Below are 19,139 nucleotides of genomic sequence, written 5' to 3' on the forward strand. Positions count from 1 at the left end.
CTCCCATATTGCAGACAGATTCTTTACCAGCTGAGCTACCAGTGAGCTATTCTATAGTTGGAGCATTTTACCTATGAGGTCTTGTCTTCAGAGTTGAATTGAAAAAACTAAGTTTCAATGAGCAATTATCTGAGTTACTAGGTTCCTAATTTAAATTTAATGGCAACTATCGAAACTAATCTTGATTGATGTTTTCAACTAAACAGATGATAACAACAATAAAACAAAACAGTCTGGTTAATTTTTCAAATCATCATCACTACTCTCAAATGCAGTTTGGCACAGTGCTTAAACACACGGCCCTTGAGAGCAGGATTTGGTCTGCAGGCCAAACCTGGCCTTCAGCTTGCTCGTGTAAATAAAGTTTTACTGGAACACAGTCATACTCATTCCTGCACTATTTTTTTTAATTGTTTATGGCTGATAATTTACCAAAAGGAGAGAGCTGAGTAGTTGCCACAAAGATCACATTGCAGGAATAAGCTGTAATATTTATTCTCTGGTCTTTTAAGCAAAAGTTTTTTGATCCTTGTTCAAGTCTTTAGTTATAACATTATGCCATTACAAGAGAAGACAGTTTGAAGTTGGAGTCTTTTTTTTTTTAATTTTAAAAGTAGTCAATAATGGATAAAAATGTGATCGCCTGGTGTCTGTACTTACATCCATAAATTCCACATTGGCTTTGGGACCAGTTGTTTCATTAAGAATCTTAATAGCCACAGGAATCTTCACTGTTTCTCCTTCAGGGACCCAAATACCCTTTGTGGAGAAAAAAATTTCACATTAAATCTATATTAACACAGATACAACATTTAGATCAGACACAAAATTTGATTTAACCAGTTATGTGCTTTCATTACCAGAAAATGAATCATATATGTATTCTGCTTTCAAGGTGTTTACACTATTATAAAATTCATTTGTATACACAAAAAAAGCTTTAAACAGTTAAAAAAAAAAAGAAAGGAAAAATCATTGAAATATATATAAAACAATATTTGACTTGGATGATATCATCAATTTCTTATGACTTTGAGAAGGCTGTTCTGATTTTTGAACTTCAATTGTCTTATTTGCAATTTAGAAGACTGGGCTATGTAATGTTAGTGATTCTTCTCAGCTTTAATATTATCTAATTATTCTGCAACTAAAAATACAATAAGATAAAAAAGCACATTCTCATGCATCAAAATTCAGATTGATTTAAGAACTAATGTTCTAAGGTGACTTTTTAAGAATTAGTTTTAAAAGGCAAGTACTAAGGAGTATTGAACACATATTAATTTGTCTATATTCTTTAATACTATGTATGTACCAAGGATTTTTATTATTTCTAAAGTAATATAAAATATTTACATTAGTCATTGCGAGTTTTCTTTTCCTATAGAAATACAATATGAACAACATCTATGTATTGTGGGAAAGTATAAAATAGGTAGAGTTTGATTAAAGTATAATGTTATCTTAAATAACAGCATTTCTGGGTAAATAATTCCACCATTTAACTGAGGACAATGATCCTGATAACATAGGAATGCATGAAATATACAAGAACATTTTTTAAGTGTATCCTTCCAAAAGCACACAGAAGCAGATATGAGTCTACATGTAAAAAAATATCTCAAATTTTAATTTATTAGCCTTGACATTAAAAACATCTTCTAAGGACAGTTTTAATATTAAAATGAAAGGAAGCGAACAGCTCCATTTCTTGATTTTCTTAATATCATTTGCTTGTAATTATAAAGATTTTTGAAACTTTTTCACGTAGTACTTCTATGCTAAAATGTATATATGTTACCCAAAGTGGTAATAACATAAGAGAGGATAGAAACATAGGAATTATTAAAAAGTCAAAATAATAAAGAAAAAAAAGACTTAAACCTTTAGAAGTGAATTTAATAGTGAATAGGGAAATCCATCTGTCAAATGCAAAATAATAGGCCAAGCTTTCTATGGTACAATTAAAAAAAAATTATTAATGTAGAAATAGAGGGGAAAAGCCCAAGGCTTGATTTCTTGTTGATGGTACTAAAGTGGAGAACAGGCTTACCATTACTCAATAAAGTAACCTGAGAAGTGGTTACCTTATAAAGATACATAATCAATATGAAAATATATCTAAAGTATACTTTCAAAATAAGAAAATAAATTCACTATAAATTAATTTTCACTGCTTTCAAAATAAGTATAGCCATATAGTCATTATTTCCTAGGCCCCATGGGATCAAAATTCAACTATGTTGATACCTATGATATTGGTTCAAATAGTTTATGTTTAAGCACAGCATTACTCCAAGCAGATGGAAAAATTAACTGGTAACTGGCTAGGCAAATTTGCATTTCTGTGGTCAAGAATAATTCTTTATAGTTTAAGATAGCATGTCCTCGTAAGAACTAATAATTTTAATTAAAACTTAAGGTCAACCATACACACTATAAGAATAAAATTTAAACATACTTATGGAACTTTCAAAAAGCTTTTAATAGAAGTAATTTCAATAAGTGTACACCACTCTTGGACAATGGGCAAATAAGTGTTGCTAATAAAACATTATTAATAAGGCTTTATTATTAAATGTCAAAATAATTAATATTTTTCCCTGCCGAGGTTACTAGACAACATTTGGTCTTGAGTTATACAGTATTCATGATTTACAATAAAATTCAATTTCTAGACCATATCATCTTTAAAAACATAAGGGTGATTATATGCCAGGTACATTTCAAGATTGAGTTACTTTTAAAATGGAAGTCCATATTTTTCTAACGTGATATAATTAAGAGAAACAGATAAGATAGTTTGTGTCTCTGGACATACAAAGATTTTGAAGACCAGAAAGTACCAAGTCAGCTAATAATTTTAAATTTAACTGAACAAAATACACAGAACAGGAGATTTAGAAACATTTGCATTTGACCATAGAATTAAAATTTTATTTTAAAGAGATGAGATTATTTTTGGTAAACTCAGGAGAGAAAATTAAGGTTTATATTCCAATCATTAATAACTTCCAGTAAATAATTCTGCTTTTAATATAAAAAAACAACATTTTAAGATACAAAATTCTCAAGATCTGACCTATTTTAGCTGATATATTCTTTAAAATGTAAGCTTGCATATCGCTTTAAGAAATTTGTCAAAGCAAATTTTGGTAATTGAAGTAATGGACATTACAAAATGGATTTAGTATTATCCCAACAGAGTCTCTTATTCTTGTTATTTACAATTAAAAATAAATTTCACCACAATTAACCTTGAGCTTGGCCTTTGAATTGGTTTTGTAATTAAGTTAAATAAGTAAACATACAAATGCCTTCATTTGAACTCTCCCTTTCCAGAAATATCTCTCTTATTTAAAACCCATGATGTTACCGTCTCCTTCTATCTAACCTGAACTTTACAAAGTCACTTTTTTAGTTTGCATGTAATGGTGAAGACATTAAAACTGGAAATTATCTGTTAAATTATAAATGTTATAAGGTAGGCAAAAAAGTGCTTTAGAAACTAGTTTTACTAACACATCAGTGTATTTCTGTGTGTTCTGAAGAGATGGGCTAGTAGGGTCCTGATGGATAGGTCTTTGGATTGTTGATTTAAAAAAATGCATGTGAGAAGTGCAACTAAATTTTATTTGGGGCAAAATGAGGACTGAAGCCCAGGATACAGCACCTCAAATAGCTCTAACAAACTGCTCCAAAGAGGGGGAAGGTCAGTATTTATGTGATTTTGGTGGAGAGAGAGTACATGCAATTGAGCACGTTTCCAGAAGATATCTGCTAGTCTCATGAAGCCTTTTGCTAGTCATGAGTAAGTCATCACTCTGAAGCATTTTAGTACTTTTCTACGTATGAGGAGATGTAAGAATTGGGTTCATAAAATCGGCTCCTGAAAATACCTACCTGAAGACCTGTTCTGCCAATTTTTCCCTGAGCACAGAATGCCTCATTTCTGTTCTCCACCCTAAACTCCTTTCAGGGGATGCTGAAAATCAGCAGCACATGATTTAATGTTTGTAGAGGTAAATATCAAGTGTCCATGGCAAGTGCCAATTTGTAGTTGACAGGATCAAAGAATAGAAGAGAAGAGCAAAGAATAGAAGAGAAGAGCAAAGAAAGAAGAGCACATTGCCTAAGTCTGTCTAGGATATCTCCCTGTGTAGGGGCAAAGGTAAATGGGTTGGATCTGGGTATTCCGAAATAAGGACAAATTTGCCAAAGGCAGATGATATCAAAAGGAGCTCAGAAGAGACTGAGAGGGCTTTGCATCAGTATTTCCTGCTTTTTCATGACTGTCTCAAACCCAGCTTGGTCAATAAAAATTAATGAATTCATTTGTGTAGCAACTTCTCAATACTATAAAGATTCTTCTCACAGAATATTAAAAAGGAAATTAGATTGGCTAGAACAATAACTCTGGCTATTATTTAAAACAAGTATGAAACCAAACTGAAACTAACTGATGGTATGCGTTATTTTTTACTTACTTTATAAACAGTTCCAAAAGCACCTGAGCCAAGTACTTTCACTCTTTTGAGCTCAGTTTCTTTCAAAATACGAAGTTGAGCTTGATTGGGTGCTGTGCCACTGGGAGTTAAGGGTTCTACCAGCTACAAAGTAAAAGAAAAACAAAAAATACAGGTTATACAACTTTCAATCCAATAATCAGTGTTCCTCTCTCTGTCTGGTTTGCTTTCTCACACATAAAAAACACACACAAACCTATTTTATATCAACAAACCATATGTATATAAAATGTATCACTCAGCATTCCTCTAACCCTACTCTTTCTTTTTTGATGATCTTCACCTGGGTGAACACAAGTAACAAGTATGTACCTTGAGGTCTACTAGTCTAAGGGATGTTTTTTTCCCCATTTTTTATAGAGATCTAGAGACTAATATGGAGAAAGCAATGGCACCCCACTCCAGTATTCTTGCCTGGAAAATCCTATGGACGGAGGAGCCTGGTGGGCTGCAGTCCATGGGGTCGCGAAGAGTCAGACACGACTGAGTGACTTCCCTTTCACTTTTCACTTTCCTGCATTGGAGAAGGAAATGGCAACCCACTCCAGTGTTCTTGCCCGGAGAATCCCAGGGACAGGGGATCCTGGTGGGCTGCCGTCTATGGGGTCGCACAGAGTCGGACACAACTGAAGCGACTTAGTAGCAGCAGCAGCAGCAGAGACTAATAAGGGGCTTTTAATTCTACTTCATGTTCCTTCTTCTGGACAACTTCAGCTAAAGTTTAGAGATTTTACTTATTCAACTGTACTCTATCAAAGTTTTGTTTTGTTTTTTTCATTTCAGGAAATTTAATACAAAAATAAAAAAATTTTTAATTAAAAAAAAGCTACCTTTTTTTTTTTTTTAAGCATATACTGTCTTTACCAAGGAAGTCAGGGCAGATACATAAAAAAAGAAAAAACAAGCTAGCACAATGTCAATAAACAAACACAGTGTTTTAAAATTTTTCATGTACGTGTAAATTACTGGAGGGTTTTGTTAAAATGCAGATTTTGGTTCAGTAGGTATGGATTTGGGGCTGAAATCTTCATTTTTATAGAACTCTAGAAGATGCCTCTTTATGATGTTGCTCCTTGAACACATTTTAAGCAACAAGTCCCTAGAATACCTTCCAGGTAAAAAATTGTAAAACTCTATGAATTGATTCTAGATCATAAATGAATGCTATGGAAGAGGAATAAAATAACAAAGGGAGAATGAGGTTTGCTTTTTTGGCTTCCTCAAAGGAGGTAGACTTTAAAACTAGTCTTGAGATAATAAACATGGATGGACATGGGGGAGGACACTGTCACTAGGGACAGGTTAGACACAGCCTCAAGAAGGAAGACGGCACGGAAGAGACTAATGCACAGAGAGGGACAGGTCTGAAGGCTGAGATTACGGTGGGCGATGCCAGATCCGGAAGGGGGCTGGTTATGGCCCAAAGGGGTAAGATTAGGCTGATGATTTTAGATGTCATGGTTTAGATGCCATTCCCAGAGAGAACGGGTAAGCAGGAGAAATGTATGTAAATGTGTGCCAATTTCTTATGTGAAGAACAACAACAGTAACAAAAATGTAGACAAAAGAGAGACTCCAGATACCAAATAGTCTATACTGAATGTTAAAATTTTAGAAATGTATCTATGCTTGAGGGAAAAAGCAAGTGAGACAAATAAGAGCTGCTTCTTTTTTTTAAAGTTAATAAAGGAACTAAACTTTACAAATAGCTTGTTCTTTCTCAGCATGAGGAAATACTTAAGGGCTACTCCTACTCACATTGTCTTGAAAACCACCACACTATTTCAAAATGTCTGTTTACAAGGCTAACTGCAGTGTGGTCCTCCAACTTGGTTATTATTATAATGTTCCTGTGAACATCACAGTCTACTTAATTAGCTGAACAGGATCATGAATATAAGTAACAGTTAGGAATAGTTAGCAAGGATTTGGGAAAAATGATAAAAAATATCAATAAAATTAGGCTTTTTTTAATAGTTTGACAATGCACTGCTATTTCATTTTCAAATTTAAATTGTAATAATGCATATAACTGCATGCAAGTCACATAAATCTCAGAAAGAACCACACAAGTCTTTATTAAAGCTGAACACAAAATCTCCTGCAGAGGATCCTCTTCATTTGAATCCTGCTGTGCAGAATTTGTTTGGTAGATTTTGATATATATACTTTGTGTGTAATAAGAAACTTTTATAAATTATTTCTTAAATCACATGTAAAAGTCATACAGAAATCATATGTAAATTTGGGAACTGGATTTTTTTTGCACTTTGGGTTAGATACACTTAACATATATATGTGTGTGTGTGTGTGTGTGTGAACTCTATATATAGACATGGGCCTCCCAGGTTGCCCTAGTGGTAAAGAACCTGTCTGCCATTACAGAAGACATAAGAGATGTGGGTTTGATTCCTTGGGTTGGGAAGAGCTCCTGGAGGAGGGCATGGCAACCCATTCCAGTGTTCCTGCCTAGAGAGTCCCATGGACAGAGAAGCCTGGCAGGCTACAATCCATAGGGTCGCAAAGAGTCTGACACAACTGAAGCGACTTATCACATAGCATATATAGACCTATACTATGCAGTACTTTCATATTTTGAAAACGTCATAATTCTACCTGATAAGTTTAGTCCTCTGCAATTTTCTTAAGTATCATTCAATTTTTTTTTTTTACAAACACATTTTTCCCCAGGAATTTGAGCATTATATCATTAAAAGAAGCATAGTTTTATTTTGTGATGCAGTATGATAAAATTTAAATCTGTGGGTTTTTATACCATTGCTGCCACTCATAAGCTTAGAATGCAACTTACCCTTCCTGGCCCTTCATTTCACATCTGTAAAGTTGGTGTAGCAATAATTACCTTAGAAGATTGTTAAAGGATAAAACAGTATAGAGCATAGATGAAAAATTTTGGAACGTTATCTGCCATAATATAGGCAACAAATCTGTCACTTCAAGAGATAGGATTGTCTTTCATTAATATATTTTTAAATTACAACATCTACAAAACCATTAAGCTTATCCGCATTTCAATAAATGTATGTTAAACAAAAGATTTCTTACTTTTATGTATGCAACAGAAAAATAGACACTGTGGGGGAAAATGATTTGGGGAAAGGGTATCAGTTTTAAAAACCTTCCAACGGCACATCAGATTTTAACGACTTTCACCTTTGAGGCAAGATTTCTTGCTTCAGTAATTGAGAATTTAAGTTGATCCTCTTAAGAATTCCTCTTCTGTTTAGATGGTAGAAAATCATAGTTATTTACTTTTACTGAGAGAAATATGGGAATTCAACAATAATCTAATTTTGCCCTAAGTGATAACTTTCTATTTAAAAAAAAATAGAATATACTTACAAAACCAATTAGTGTGCATTTATTTAGTAATGAAATGCCAATTTGATGGGCATTCTTAGAAAGCACCGTATTAATAAAACAAGACAAACAACTCTTTCATAGCAATGAGCCTTTCCTACACAAGGTTAAGAGACAGAATTTGTCTTCTATTTATTCAAGAATCTAAATATCCACTGCTATACCAAACCTTCCATTCTTCTTCAACTCTAGTTTATTTACTTCACTTTTCAAGATTCTCTCAGTGACTGTTCCAAACCAGCCATATGAGAGAATTCTGCCTGCCAAACTTATTCATGTTCACATGTACAAAGCTGAAAGTGATCAAGTTGGGTCTACTGCATCATCCAGCTTAAGTAGAAATTGTTACTATGTTTACTCTGTGTCTATAACTGACTACTTAATGCTTGAATGAGTCTATTGACAAGACAGCCCATTCTAATCTCAGATAACTTCCATCATTAGAAAGTATTTCCTTACATGTAGCTCTATAGTAGCTTTCTGAAACTGTCACATATTTCTTCTATCTAGATTCAACTTCTAGGGGGAAAGAGCTAAAATTTAATTCATTATCAGTGTGAGAAACTTATGAATGAACAAATATTCCCATTCCTGTCAGTGTTAAGAGGAAGTCAGACTGTTACATTGACAGAAAGCAATCTCAGAGAAGGCTGTCTCAGTACAGATTTGCTCTCAATTGTTCAGACAGGCATGGGTATGTGTATCAGGAGACAGAGGTAGGATTTAAGTTGAGAAAGCTATGGTAACACACATTCTTCTGCAACTGCTTTCCCTCTGATAGCCTGTATGCTGAAAATGATCATCTTGCATGCCAGAAAACTCAGTGCGGCAATGTAAAAGAAATTATAATATTTATGGATAATTTACATATTCACAATAACTAACATGCACAATATTAAATGCATAGTGTGGGAAGGTCTAAGCTTTATCCTGAAGCTCATCTTTTCACTGATGTTATAAGATTGGTGGCTACCCACTGAATGACCCTTAATTAAAGCATAAATTGTTTGTCGATCTGGCTTTATTTTAGCCAAAATAATCCTATCTCTTGCTAACATTTTTCTCATTCTGTTACGAAGATATCTTCTTACTCAGATATTTTCTAGATCTCCTACTTTGATATCCTAGAGCTTATTAATGGACCCCTGGCCCCCAAAGAAACAGATCTGTCTTTTCCCAATATGATAATTTCCTTGACTCTTGCTATTTGCCCTCTTTAAGTCATGAGCCTGCCTTGACTACATTTATTATACACTCTGATTTTTCATCAACTGTGTATAATAGAAAGTAGAAAATATTAGTCGCTCAGTTGTGTCCGACTCTTTGTGACCCCATCATCTGTCCATGGAATTCTCCAGGCAAGAATACTGGAATGGGTTGCCATTCCCTTCTCCAGGGGATCTTCCAGACCTAAGAACTGAACCCAGGTCTCCTGCATTGCAGGCAGATTCTTTATACTCTAAGCTACCAAAGCATACTATAAAAACGTAAATCCTCAGCAGAAAACCAAATAGAATTTTCACTTGGATTAAGAACTGAGTATCATAAAAACCTTCTAACTCTAATGAAAGTCCTTAAACACATGAACAGAAGAAATGAACACCTCACCTCTGTTTCCAGGAATCTTCTTAAGGCCCTTTTCTTTTTGATGCTCTTCCTTCGAGCATAAACTGCAAATGTTAGGCCCACAATGACCAGGATGAAGAGCCCACCAATGACTCCAGCTGCAATTAGAGGAGTCCTGCCAACCAGAATGGAAAAGAGAATAATAAAAGTAAGAGAGAAAAGACAGAAAAAGAGGAAAGGATGGTTGTTTACCCACATATCACAAGTCTAATCAGTTAGAAGAAACACAAACAAAAACGCATTACCTTTTCTCATGGTAAAAACTGCATTTTTTTTTTTTTTGCTTTGTTTTTTAATAGTAAACCATGCACAGACAACTAATCATTGGAGATGAGCAGCCACAACATGCCATTTGATGAAACATGTAAAATTTGATAACAAAATGAAGAATATATGCCAAATTTTTGATACAGGATCACTTTAAATTGTTTTAATTTTACTTTTATCTATAAAGAAGAAAAATGCATTTAAATAGTACGATTGTGATATATGCTATTATTTTCAACATTTTCTCTAAAGCAGGCTTTCTCAACAGTGGCACTATTGACATGCAGGGCTGGATACTTGTCCGTTCTGGGGACTGTCTTACACATTTTAGGATGTTTAGCAGCAATCTCATCCTCCATCCACTAGATGCCAGCAACACTCACCCTCTCTCCCCAGTCATGACGTGTGTCTCCAGACATTGCCAAATGTGTGTCAAAATCACTGCCAATTGAGAACCACTGTTTTAAACCAAGAATGAGTGGTTTGAGGACATATGAACCCCATGCCTCTGGCATACAAAGATACCAACAGAGAGATGCATTGACAAAGTGCTATTTCAAACTCTGTCAAGGGCAATTCTGTTGGGAAAAGGGGCAAGAGAAAGATGAAGAATTGGGTCAGACAGGTTTTCAGAGTTATGATGACTGGAGTAAGCATTATTATCAAAAGCATGACTAAGCATCATATATCCATGAAAGAAGTCTATATATTAAGTATTTTTTTTTTATTGTTTCAACTTTCCATTAATGTCTTTTTTTAAAATTTTATTTTATTTTTAAACTTTACATAATTGTATTAGTTTTGCCAAATATCAAAATGAATCCGCCACAGGTATACATGTGTTCCCCATCCTGAACCCTCCTCCCTCCTCCCTCCCCATACCATCCCTCTGGGTCATCCCAGTGCACTAGCCCCAAGCATCCAGTATCGTGCATCGAACCTGGACTGGCAACTCGTTTCTTACAATGATATACATGTTTCAATGCCATTCTCCCAAATATTAAGTATTGAATAAAAATACATAAATAGCATTAAAATAGGAATATATTGACCAGAGATTTTTATTCTTAAAATGTTTCTCTAATATATTGCTTACTAAGACATGCTTTTGAAACTGATCACTTTTTGTTTTCTAATATTAAATTTTTTGCTTACTTGAAAAGTAATGTTTATGGTCTTAACTTCTTGTCCTAGAATAGTATCTATGAGCTTCCTGTGGTCAGTCTTGAAATACATTAATTTCATATGCCATATGAAACAGTTCAGAGTAAAACACATATTGACTATGAAGTCATGATAGATATCAAAACTAAAAAAGACTTCCCTGAATGCTCATGTTCTCTAAGGTAAAGTGTTTTATGTTTTATATTACTATTTGTAGAAGAACCTTCTTTATACAGCTACACTCTTAGAAAAACAAAAACATTACTTGTTCCTGTAAGATAAAGTTTTGCTCAAAGATCAGAAATAATGAAAGTGGATGATCCAAAGTAAAATATTTAAATTTTAAAGAGCTATTGGAAAAAAAAAATTCTGTCTAACTTCTTCTACAAATGAAGTCATGTCTTTTAAACATTATAACTGTTATATTATTGTCATATAAAACTGCAAAGAAACCTTAAAAAGTGGTTCATCCTAAAGGTTGTTGCCTGGCAGTTGAAAGTCCTTCAGCACATTGAAATGTTGCTATAATTCAACCAGATTTTCCTAAATGGAATTTTCTAAAGATATAAAAATCTGTGCTGAGAAAATTACACTACAGTATGGAAACAAACTCATCATTATAATGCCTTTTGGTATGTGTAAGATCACATTTTTGGTATTCCAGTTAAATATGCATTTCAGAAAACATTTTAAGTCTTCAACTCAAGGCATATTTTTCAGCTCAAGTGCCTAATACATCTCTGAAAAGTCACTACTATAAAAAGAGTTACATTTTTGTTTCCTTAGCCCAATGTTTTATTGTAAAGGATTTATGCATGATTGAGAATAGTTCCCAGCATTTTCTTAGCTGTAGGTTTGAACTAAACTCTAATCTTCCTCTACTTATCCATTTTGCAAAAGAATAAATGGTATGTATTTATGAAAGCATTTGTCACTATAAATTAAAAGAAAATTCTCTATTTTTTGTTTGTCTTTCATTTTAAGAGTGATCATTTCCAACAGAACAAGATTCCTGACTCTATTTTTTTTCATCTAATTCAAATGAATATCAGTTATCATATCATTTCTATTTAGTCCTGGCAATGAAAATAAAACATTTAAAAATTCAACAGACAGCAATTTCTATGACTTTCTAGTTAGCTTTTACTTTTGTTATCTTCCTTCAGCAGTTCCTTGGTTGATTTGCATTTTTCGAGTTGTTTTCCTCTTTTACCACTTTGCAGAAATGGGAGTGTTACAAACAATCCAAAGAAGCAAAGAACTAGAGTTTCTGCACCTAAAATTCATACATAAATTCTTGTTGGATGTTTAAAGAGGCCTACTTCTTCTTAGTTCAGCAGAAGTTACTCTTGGAAAAGAAAAAAAAAATTAACTACAAGGAAGCAATTAAGTTGAAAAGCAACAATGTTCTATAAGAAAACTTGCTTGTATTTTTAATAAGTGAATATCATGATAAAAGGTACTGATTTTGATTAAGAAGATTTAATATTCATAAAAAAATTGACGTGGAATGTAACCCTGGCGTGGACTCTAGTTTTGACAAGTCAGCTATACAGATATTTTTTCGATAACTTGAGAAATTAGAATATGGATTTGATAGTAGATGAAATAGACTATACTGGCGTGTAAAGATGTAGACCAGAGATCAAAAAGACTGAGTTAAAACACAGTAGGCACTAAATCAGAAAAAAAATTCTTACACACATATACATGCTGCTGCTGCTAAGTCGCTTCAGTCGCGTCCGACTCTATGCGACCCCATAGATGGCCGCCCACCAGGCTCCCCCGTCCCTGGGATTCTCCAGGCAAGAACATATATGTGTGCAAAAAAAAAAAAGATCTGGAAAAATGTACAATAAGACATTAAATGGTTTTTGTTTCTGAATTATATGACTCTAGCACTCTTATTTTTGTTGTTTTTACTATTGAACAGTTTTCTAATATTCTCCATTATGTCTTCCCTTAGAAATATAGGTTAATGAAACTTAAGAAAAATACAGGAAAAATACATCTTTGTCTAAAAGCTTAGTTTTACAATAACAGCCTTATTTTCTTTCTTTTTTCCTTTTCGAATGTTTACTTTGCATTTTTTCAATTACGATTTCATTTCGCTATTCCCTGTCCACTTTTATGATCTAAGTACTTCTGAAGGTATATTCTATTCATTATAGCTTAATGTGTCTGAGACATTTAATTGCCACTATGTTTCTTACAATTAACATTATGTTTTATAAGATCCATCTAATTTGAAAAGTTATACCACTTCACATTTCGTACTCCCCCGCAATTTTGATGATTCGCTGAAACTCCAGTACTTTGGCCACCTCATGCGAAGAGTTGACTCATTGGAAAAGACTCTGATGCTGGGAGGGATTGGGGGCAAGAGGAGAAGGGGACGACAGAGGATGAGATGGCTGGATGGCATCACCAACTCGATGGACGTGAGTCTCAGTGAACTCCAGGAGTTGGTGATGGACCGGGAGGCCTGGCGTGCTGCGATTCATGGGGTCGCAAAGAGTCGGACGCGACTGAGCGACTGATCTGATCTGATCTGAGACATTTGTAGGTGTAGGATCAATGCCCTTTTTTTTTTTTTTTACCCCCTGAAAGTTAATGCTTCACTCTTTATAAGAATCCTTTGGATAAAAGGGATATAGTTACTTAAGTTGCTGTTTTAAATTGTTGTGTATCTCTCCTAGGTCTAGTGCTGACTTCTGCCAACTCAGCTATATTCCCTGAAGGAGAGTGTGTTCCTCTTACATATGGGTCAGAGTAACCTCTTAGAGGCTAAGATGTGACATTAATGAAATCATAAGGGTCAACACCAAGAGACCTAGAATACTCTGTAATCCCTCATCTGTAATAGGAGTATTGCTTGTTCTCTGTCTTTTGCCTGTCCATTAAAAACCTTTGGGATACCCTGAAGTATACAAGATAGGGCATGTCAATTGACAAGTGTGAGCTTTTTCTAAAGGAATGCTATCAGATATTTTATCTTATTCTGTGATTTTAAAATAGTATAATGAAACTAGTGTCTCCCATCTACTCATAGAAACTAATATAATAAGGATTCTGAGTCACAAATGAACATGACTAATTTATTTAAAAGCATATAACTTGGATTTCACAGTTTCTTTTAGAAGTTCAGAGACAACACTATAAATTACTCTATAATCTTGAATGCAATTATCTATTTAAAAATTGTATATTGAAGAGTAGTGTCTCCCCAGACTATGCTATTCATATAATAAGATATATTCTTATTAGTCATTAGTATATTTGAACTATGTTATTCCTCACTGGAGAATATAAAATGTGAGTGAATCACGGAACGTGATTTTATAAACATCCAAATACTTTCTTTCACTGATCTGTTTCCTTTCAGATAACAAATCAGAAACAAAATAAAGTCAATATAATTTACGATTAAAATTCAAATGGCTTTAAAACTATTTGATTACACCCATTTTGTTTCATTTAATGTCAAGGGCAGACTATTCTACAAAATATGTGCAGTGGTATTTTCTTTAAAATTGTAAACTTAGTAAGACTGGTACTTTAATATACTCACTGTGCTGTGCTGTGCTAAGTCACTTCAGTGGTGTCCCTATGGACTGTGGCCCGCTAGGCTCCTCTGTCCATGGGATTCTCCAGGCATGAATACTGGAGTGGTTGTCATTTCTTACTCCAGAGGATCTTCCCAACCCAGGGATCAAACCTGTGTCTCTTAAGTCTCCTGCCTTGGCAGGCAGCTTCTTTCCCACTAGTGAAAAGAATTCTAAATATATAAGATTTTTTTTGTGTTAATTTCACCAAATAAAAGTATTTTAAATTTATAATATAGGCATATTTTTCTTTATTTCTTAAGTATAGAATAATTTTCAATTACAGATAAAGGAATCAATCAGATATTCTATTAATATAACACACTGATGATGTAGTTTACAACTCACGGTATTGACTTTATATCAAAGAACTCTACTTTTAGAAGCTCTAAATTAAACAATTTGAAGTCAGATCCTCAGAATTGTTTGGATCAGACTTAGGGCCATAGGGCTTCCCTGGTGTCCCAGTGGCTAAGATCCCACACCCCCAGTACAGCGGGCCTGGGTAATCCCAGGTCAGGGAACTGGATTCCACATGCTGCAGTGAAGAGTTTGCATGCCAAACTAAAGATCCCCAAATACCACAGCTCAGCCCCAGTACAGCCAAATAAATAAACTTTTTTTTTTTTTTAAAGCTTAGGGCTGCTTTATTTTCTGTCCATGATGGGTACTAAAGGTGTTAAACTGATTTTTTTTTTTAATTTACACAGAATTATAAACAAGTCCAACAGGCTAATTAAATCATTTTAACCATTTTTGAATAACAAAGTTTAAATGAAAGTGTAAAATAATGTCTCTAGCATTATTACTTTATGTTTACCTTTCAAATCTTCACAATTTTTCCTTATAGTATTACATCATGCTGGAAAAATGTTTCCACCTCAGACTAATTTGAGTTTTATTAGGTTGGTGAAATGTAATTGTGGTTTCGGGCTGTGAATTTTAAATTATAACTAGGCTCAAACACATCTTTATTAATCAAAATAGGAACTATTACAATCAACACATTTTTGACAACAAAAAATAAGTTTGTTTATTCCTGTAGTGTAAAAAATCTGTGCTTCAGGATTCGACAAACTCTTGGAAAGCATTTTCTGACTCCTGCCGGTTGTCTAAGCGTTTTCCCGCAAAACACTGTGGCAATGCTTGAAGAAGTAGTCGTCGGTCGGCGAGAGGTCAGATGAATATGAGGAATGAGGCAAAATTTTGGAGCCCAATTCTTTCAACTTTTGAAACGTTGGTTGTGTGACATGCAGTCGGTGGTGTTGTGGAGAATAATTGTGCCCTTTCTGTCGACCAATGCCAGCTACAGGTGTTGCAGTTTTCAGTGTATCCCATTGACTTACTGATTTACTGACTGTACCCCTCAGATATGATGATTTTGCTGGGATTCAGAAAGCTGCAGTGGATCAGATGGGGACCACCAAACAGTGACCATGACTTTTTGTGTGTGCGTGCAAGTTTGGCTTTGGGAAGTCTTTGGAGCTTCTTCTTGGTCTAACCACTGAGCTGGTCACCACTGGCTGTCAAACAAAATCCACTTTTCATCACATGTCACAGTCTGATCAAGAAATGGTCTGTTGCTGTTGCATAGCATAAAAGAACATGACACTTCAAAATGATTTTTTTTTGATTTGCGGTCGGCTCATGAGGCACTCACTTATTGCGTTTTTTCACCTTTCCAATTTGCTTCAAATGCTGAACTATCATAGAATGGTCGACATTCTTTAGCAACATCTCCTAGTTGTAAGAGGATCAGCTTCCATGATCGTCTCAATTGGTCATTGTCAAATTTCAATGGTCAGCCACTGCACTTCTCATCTTCAAAGCACTCATCTCCTTCAGAAAATTTGTTGAACCACCATTGCACTGTACGTTCACTAGCAGTTCCTGGGCCAAATGAGTTGTTGATGTTGCAAGTTGTCCCTGCTGTTTTACAACCCATTTTGAACTCAAATAAGACACTCATTCTATCTTGCCTTTTGTCTAACATCATTTCCCTAGTCTAAAATAAATATAAACAGCTAGTAATCAGTAATTAACAAAAAACATAAAGTCAGAAATGCTCATTAAGATGGTATATAATAAAACAACATATTAAATATTTAAGAATGTATTCCACTATCAAACAGCAAAGTTCAACAATGCAAAACCACAATTACTTTCTCACCAACCTAATAATTGTATGTCTGCCTCCACTAGTTGGAATAGCAGTACCACCGTCAAATAACTCAGTTTAAATAGACATAAGCACATTCTTCACCAAAGGTAATGAGAAATAAACACAGCAGGAGCTACCTGGTCTTTCTCAGATGCCTGAGATCTGACATATTTGCCTCTGAAAGTGAAAGCGAAGTCGTTCAGTCATATCCAGCTCTTTGCGACCCCATAGACCCTTACCAGGCTCCTATATCCATGGGATTTTCCAGGCTATAGTACTGGAGTGGATTGCCATTTCCTTCTCCAGGGGATCTTCCCAACCCACGGCTCAAATCTGGGTCTCCTGCATTGTAGACAGACGCCTTACTGTCTGAGCCACCAGGGATCCTGTTTAATACTATCATGAAATCAAATACTCTTGAAACAGTGCTCAGTTGTGTCGGACTCTTTGTGACCCCATGGACTGTAGCCTTCCAGTTCTTCTGTCCATGGGATTTTTTAGGCAAGAATATTGGAGTGGGGTGCCATTTTCTACTCCAGGGGATCTTCCCAACCGAGAGATCAAACCCACGACTCATGAGTCTCCTGCATTGGCAGGTGGATTCTTTACCACTAGTACCAGCAAACACCTTAGCACTGGCAAAATATACACCTTACTTAGGCCAAGACAGTCTCAGTTTGTACCACTGTTAAGTACCAATAGAACCCCCTTCACTCTCAAAAGTACACTTTTGTGAACAGTAAATTAAATGTTTGTCCTTTGATAAATACTTAGCACAGTTTAGAGAATCTAGGACACTTCCATATAACTCTTTACATAAAAAAGTGAAGTCGCTCAGTCGTGTCCAACTCTTTGCAACCCCATGGACTGTAGTCTGTAGACTGTAACCAGGCTCCTCCATCCATGGGATTTTCCAGGCAAGAATACTGGAGTGGGTTGCCATTTCCTTCTCTAAGAGATCTTCCCAACCCAGGGATTGAACCTGGGTCTCCAGCATTGTAGGCAGATGCTTTACTGTCTGAGCCACCAGGGAAGTTCCCTAACTCTTTACATATATATGTATAAATAAATGAACACATACACATTCATACAAGAGCACCTAAGTATTACCAAGTTTCACTTCCTGGGTAGGTAAGTTAGTTACTGCCTGTAATAAACCATAAGACTCCCATGGACAGAGGAGTCTGGCGGGCTACAGTCCATGGTGTTGCAAAGAGTCAGACACACTAAGTGACCAAACAACAACAACAACAACAAACCTACATATAACACAAATGGATGTTTCATACATTAGAGTCAGAAGTGATGACTCTGTGTAAGCTTATATTTTGTCTTAAAAATATGATTATATGACATTGGTTAACATCCTGTATCTTATCTTTCCTCCAAAAATGTTATAGTAACCATCAGACAAAAAGCATGAATATATCATGGACCAGAGGTTAAATGTATCCACAGTAATAGACTATATTTCCTAATTTGCTCTTTAAATGTAGTTGATCAAAAACATCTTGACTCTTTACTGAAAGAAAATTCTTAGAATCAGTTGCCAACTGAGATAAATAATACCACTTCACAAATAGGACCATTTCAATATTATATTAATTATGTATGTAAGCAGTTTAAACACAGGAAAGTGAAAGTCACTCAGTTATGTCCGATTCTTTGTGACCCCATGGACTGTGTAGTCCATGGAATTCTCTAGGCCAGAATACTGGAGTGAGTAGCCTTTTCCTCCTCCAAGGGATCTTCCCAACCCAGGGATGGAATCCAGGTCTCCCGCATTGCAGGCAGATTCTTTACCAGCTGAGCCACAAGGGAAATACAAACACAGGAAAAGTTCTGTCCAAATAAGAGGAACACAAGATTTGACTGCCATTAGGTGCTCATTGGTTTTATGACACTTGTAATGTCATTAACAATTATTTCCTTTTTCAAAAGGAAATAATCTAATAGAAATGAAAACATCAAAGGTTCTATCTTGATATAGAACTGTCCCCTTTTATAGAGATATACCAGGGATTTGTTTGGTCTTAAATACTGCACTTATGTTCAAATAATTTAAATAGATTGACTATAAGACTTTTCATTCTAATAATACTTGTATAATTTTAATCAAAATTTTCTTTTTACATACATTGCATACTTTCACAATAACTATGCAATATAGATAGATCTTATAACCCCCATATTAAAAATAAGAAATAGACTCAAAAAAGGTAAGATACTTAGATAAGGTCAAACATAAATAGTAATGCTAACATTTTACATCTTGTAATCTCAAGTTCATCAATTTTTCAGCTATATTAAGTTGTTTTTCTAAAGATGTTTCATTAAAATTACTTTAGAGAAGAGAAATAGAATTAATCAGATTTTTCTTCAATACTTATATTTGATAATAGAGAATAT

The 19,139-nt window shown here is 34.7% G+C and overlaps 1 protein-coding gene across 6 annotated transcripts in view; it reads right to left on the reverse strand.

Annotated features, from left to right (window-relative positions):
• Positions 1 to 19,139, reverse strand: part of ERBB4 (erb-b2 receptor tyrosine kinase 4) — a 1,290,018-nt gene that overhangs the window by 243,929 nt on the left and 1,026,950 nt on the right. For all 6 annotated transcript variants that reach the window (XM_024981511.2, XM_010802290.4, XM_059878936.1 and 3 more), the window contains 3 exons: positions 9,516 to 9,648; positions 4,488 to 4,610; positions 661 to 759 (listed from right to left, as the gene is read on the reverse strand). In XM_024981511.2, coding sequence (XP_024837279.1) covers positions 661 to 759; positions 4,488 to 4,610; positions 9,516 to 9,648 — 355 coding nt within the window. The remainder of the gene's footprint in view (positions 1 to 660; positions 760 to 4,487; positions 4,611 to 9,515; positions 9,649 to 19,139) is intronic.

This window comes from Bos taurus, chromosome 2 (genome assembly GCF_002263795.3).
Source record: "Bos taurus isolate L1 Dominette 01449 registration number 42190680 breed Hereford chromosome 2, ARS-UCD2.0, whole genome shotgun sequence".
Lineage (NCBI taxonomy): Eukaryota > Metazoa > Chordata > Mammalia > Artiodactyla > Bovidae > Bos > Bos taurus.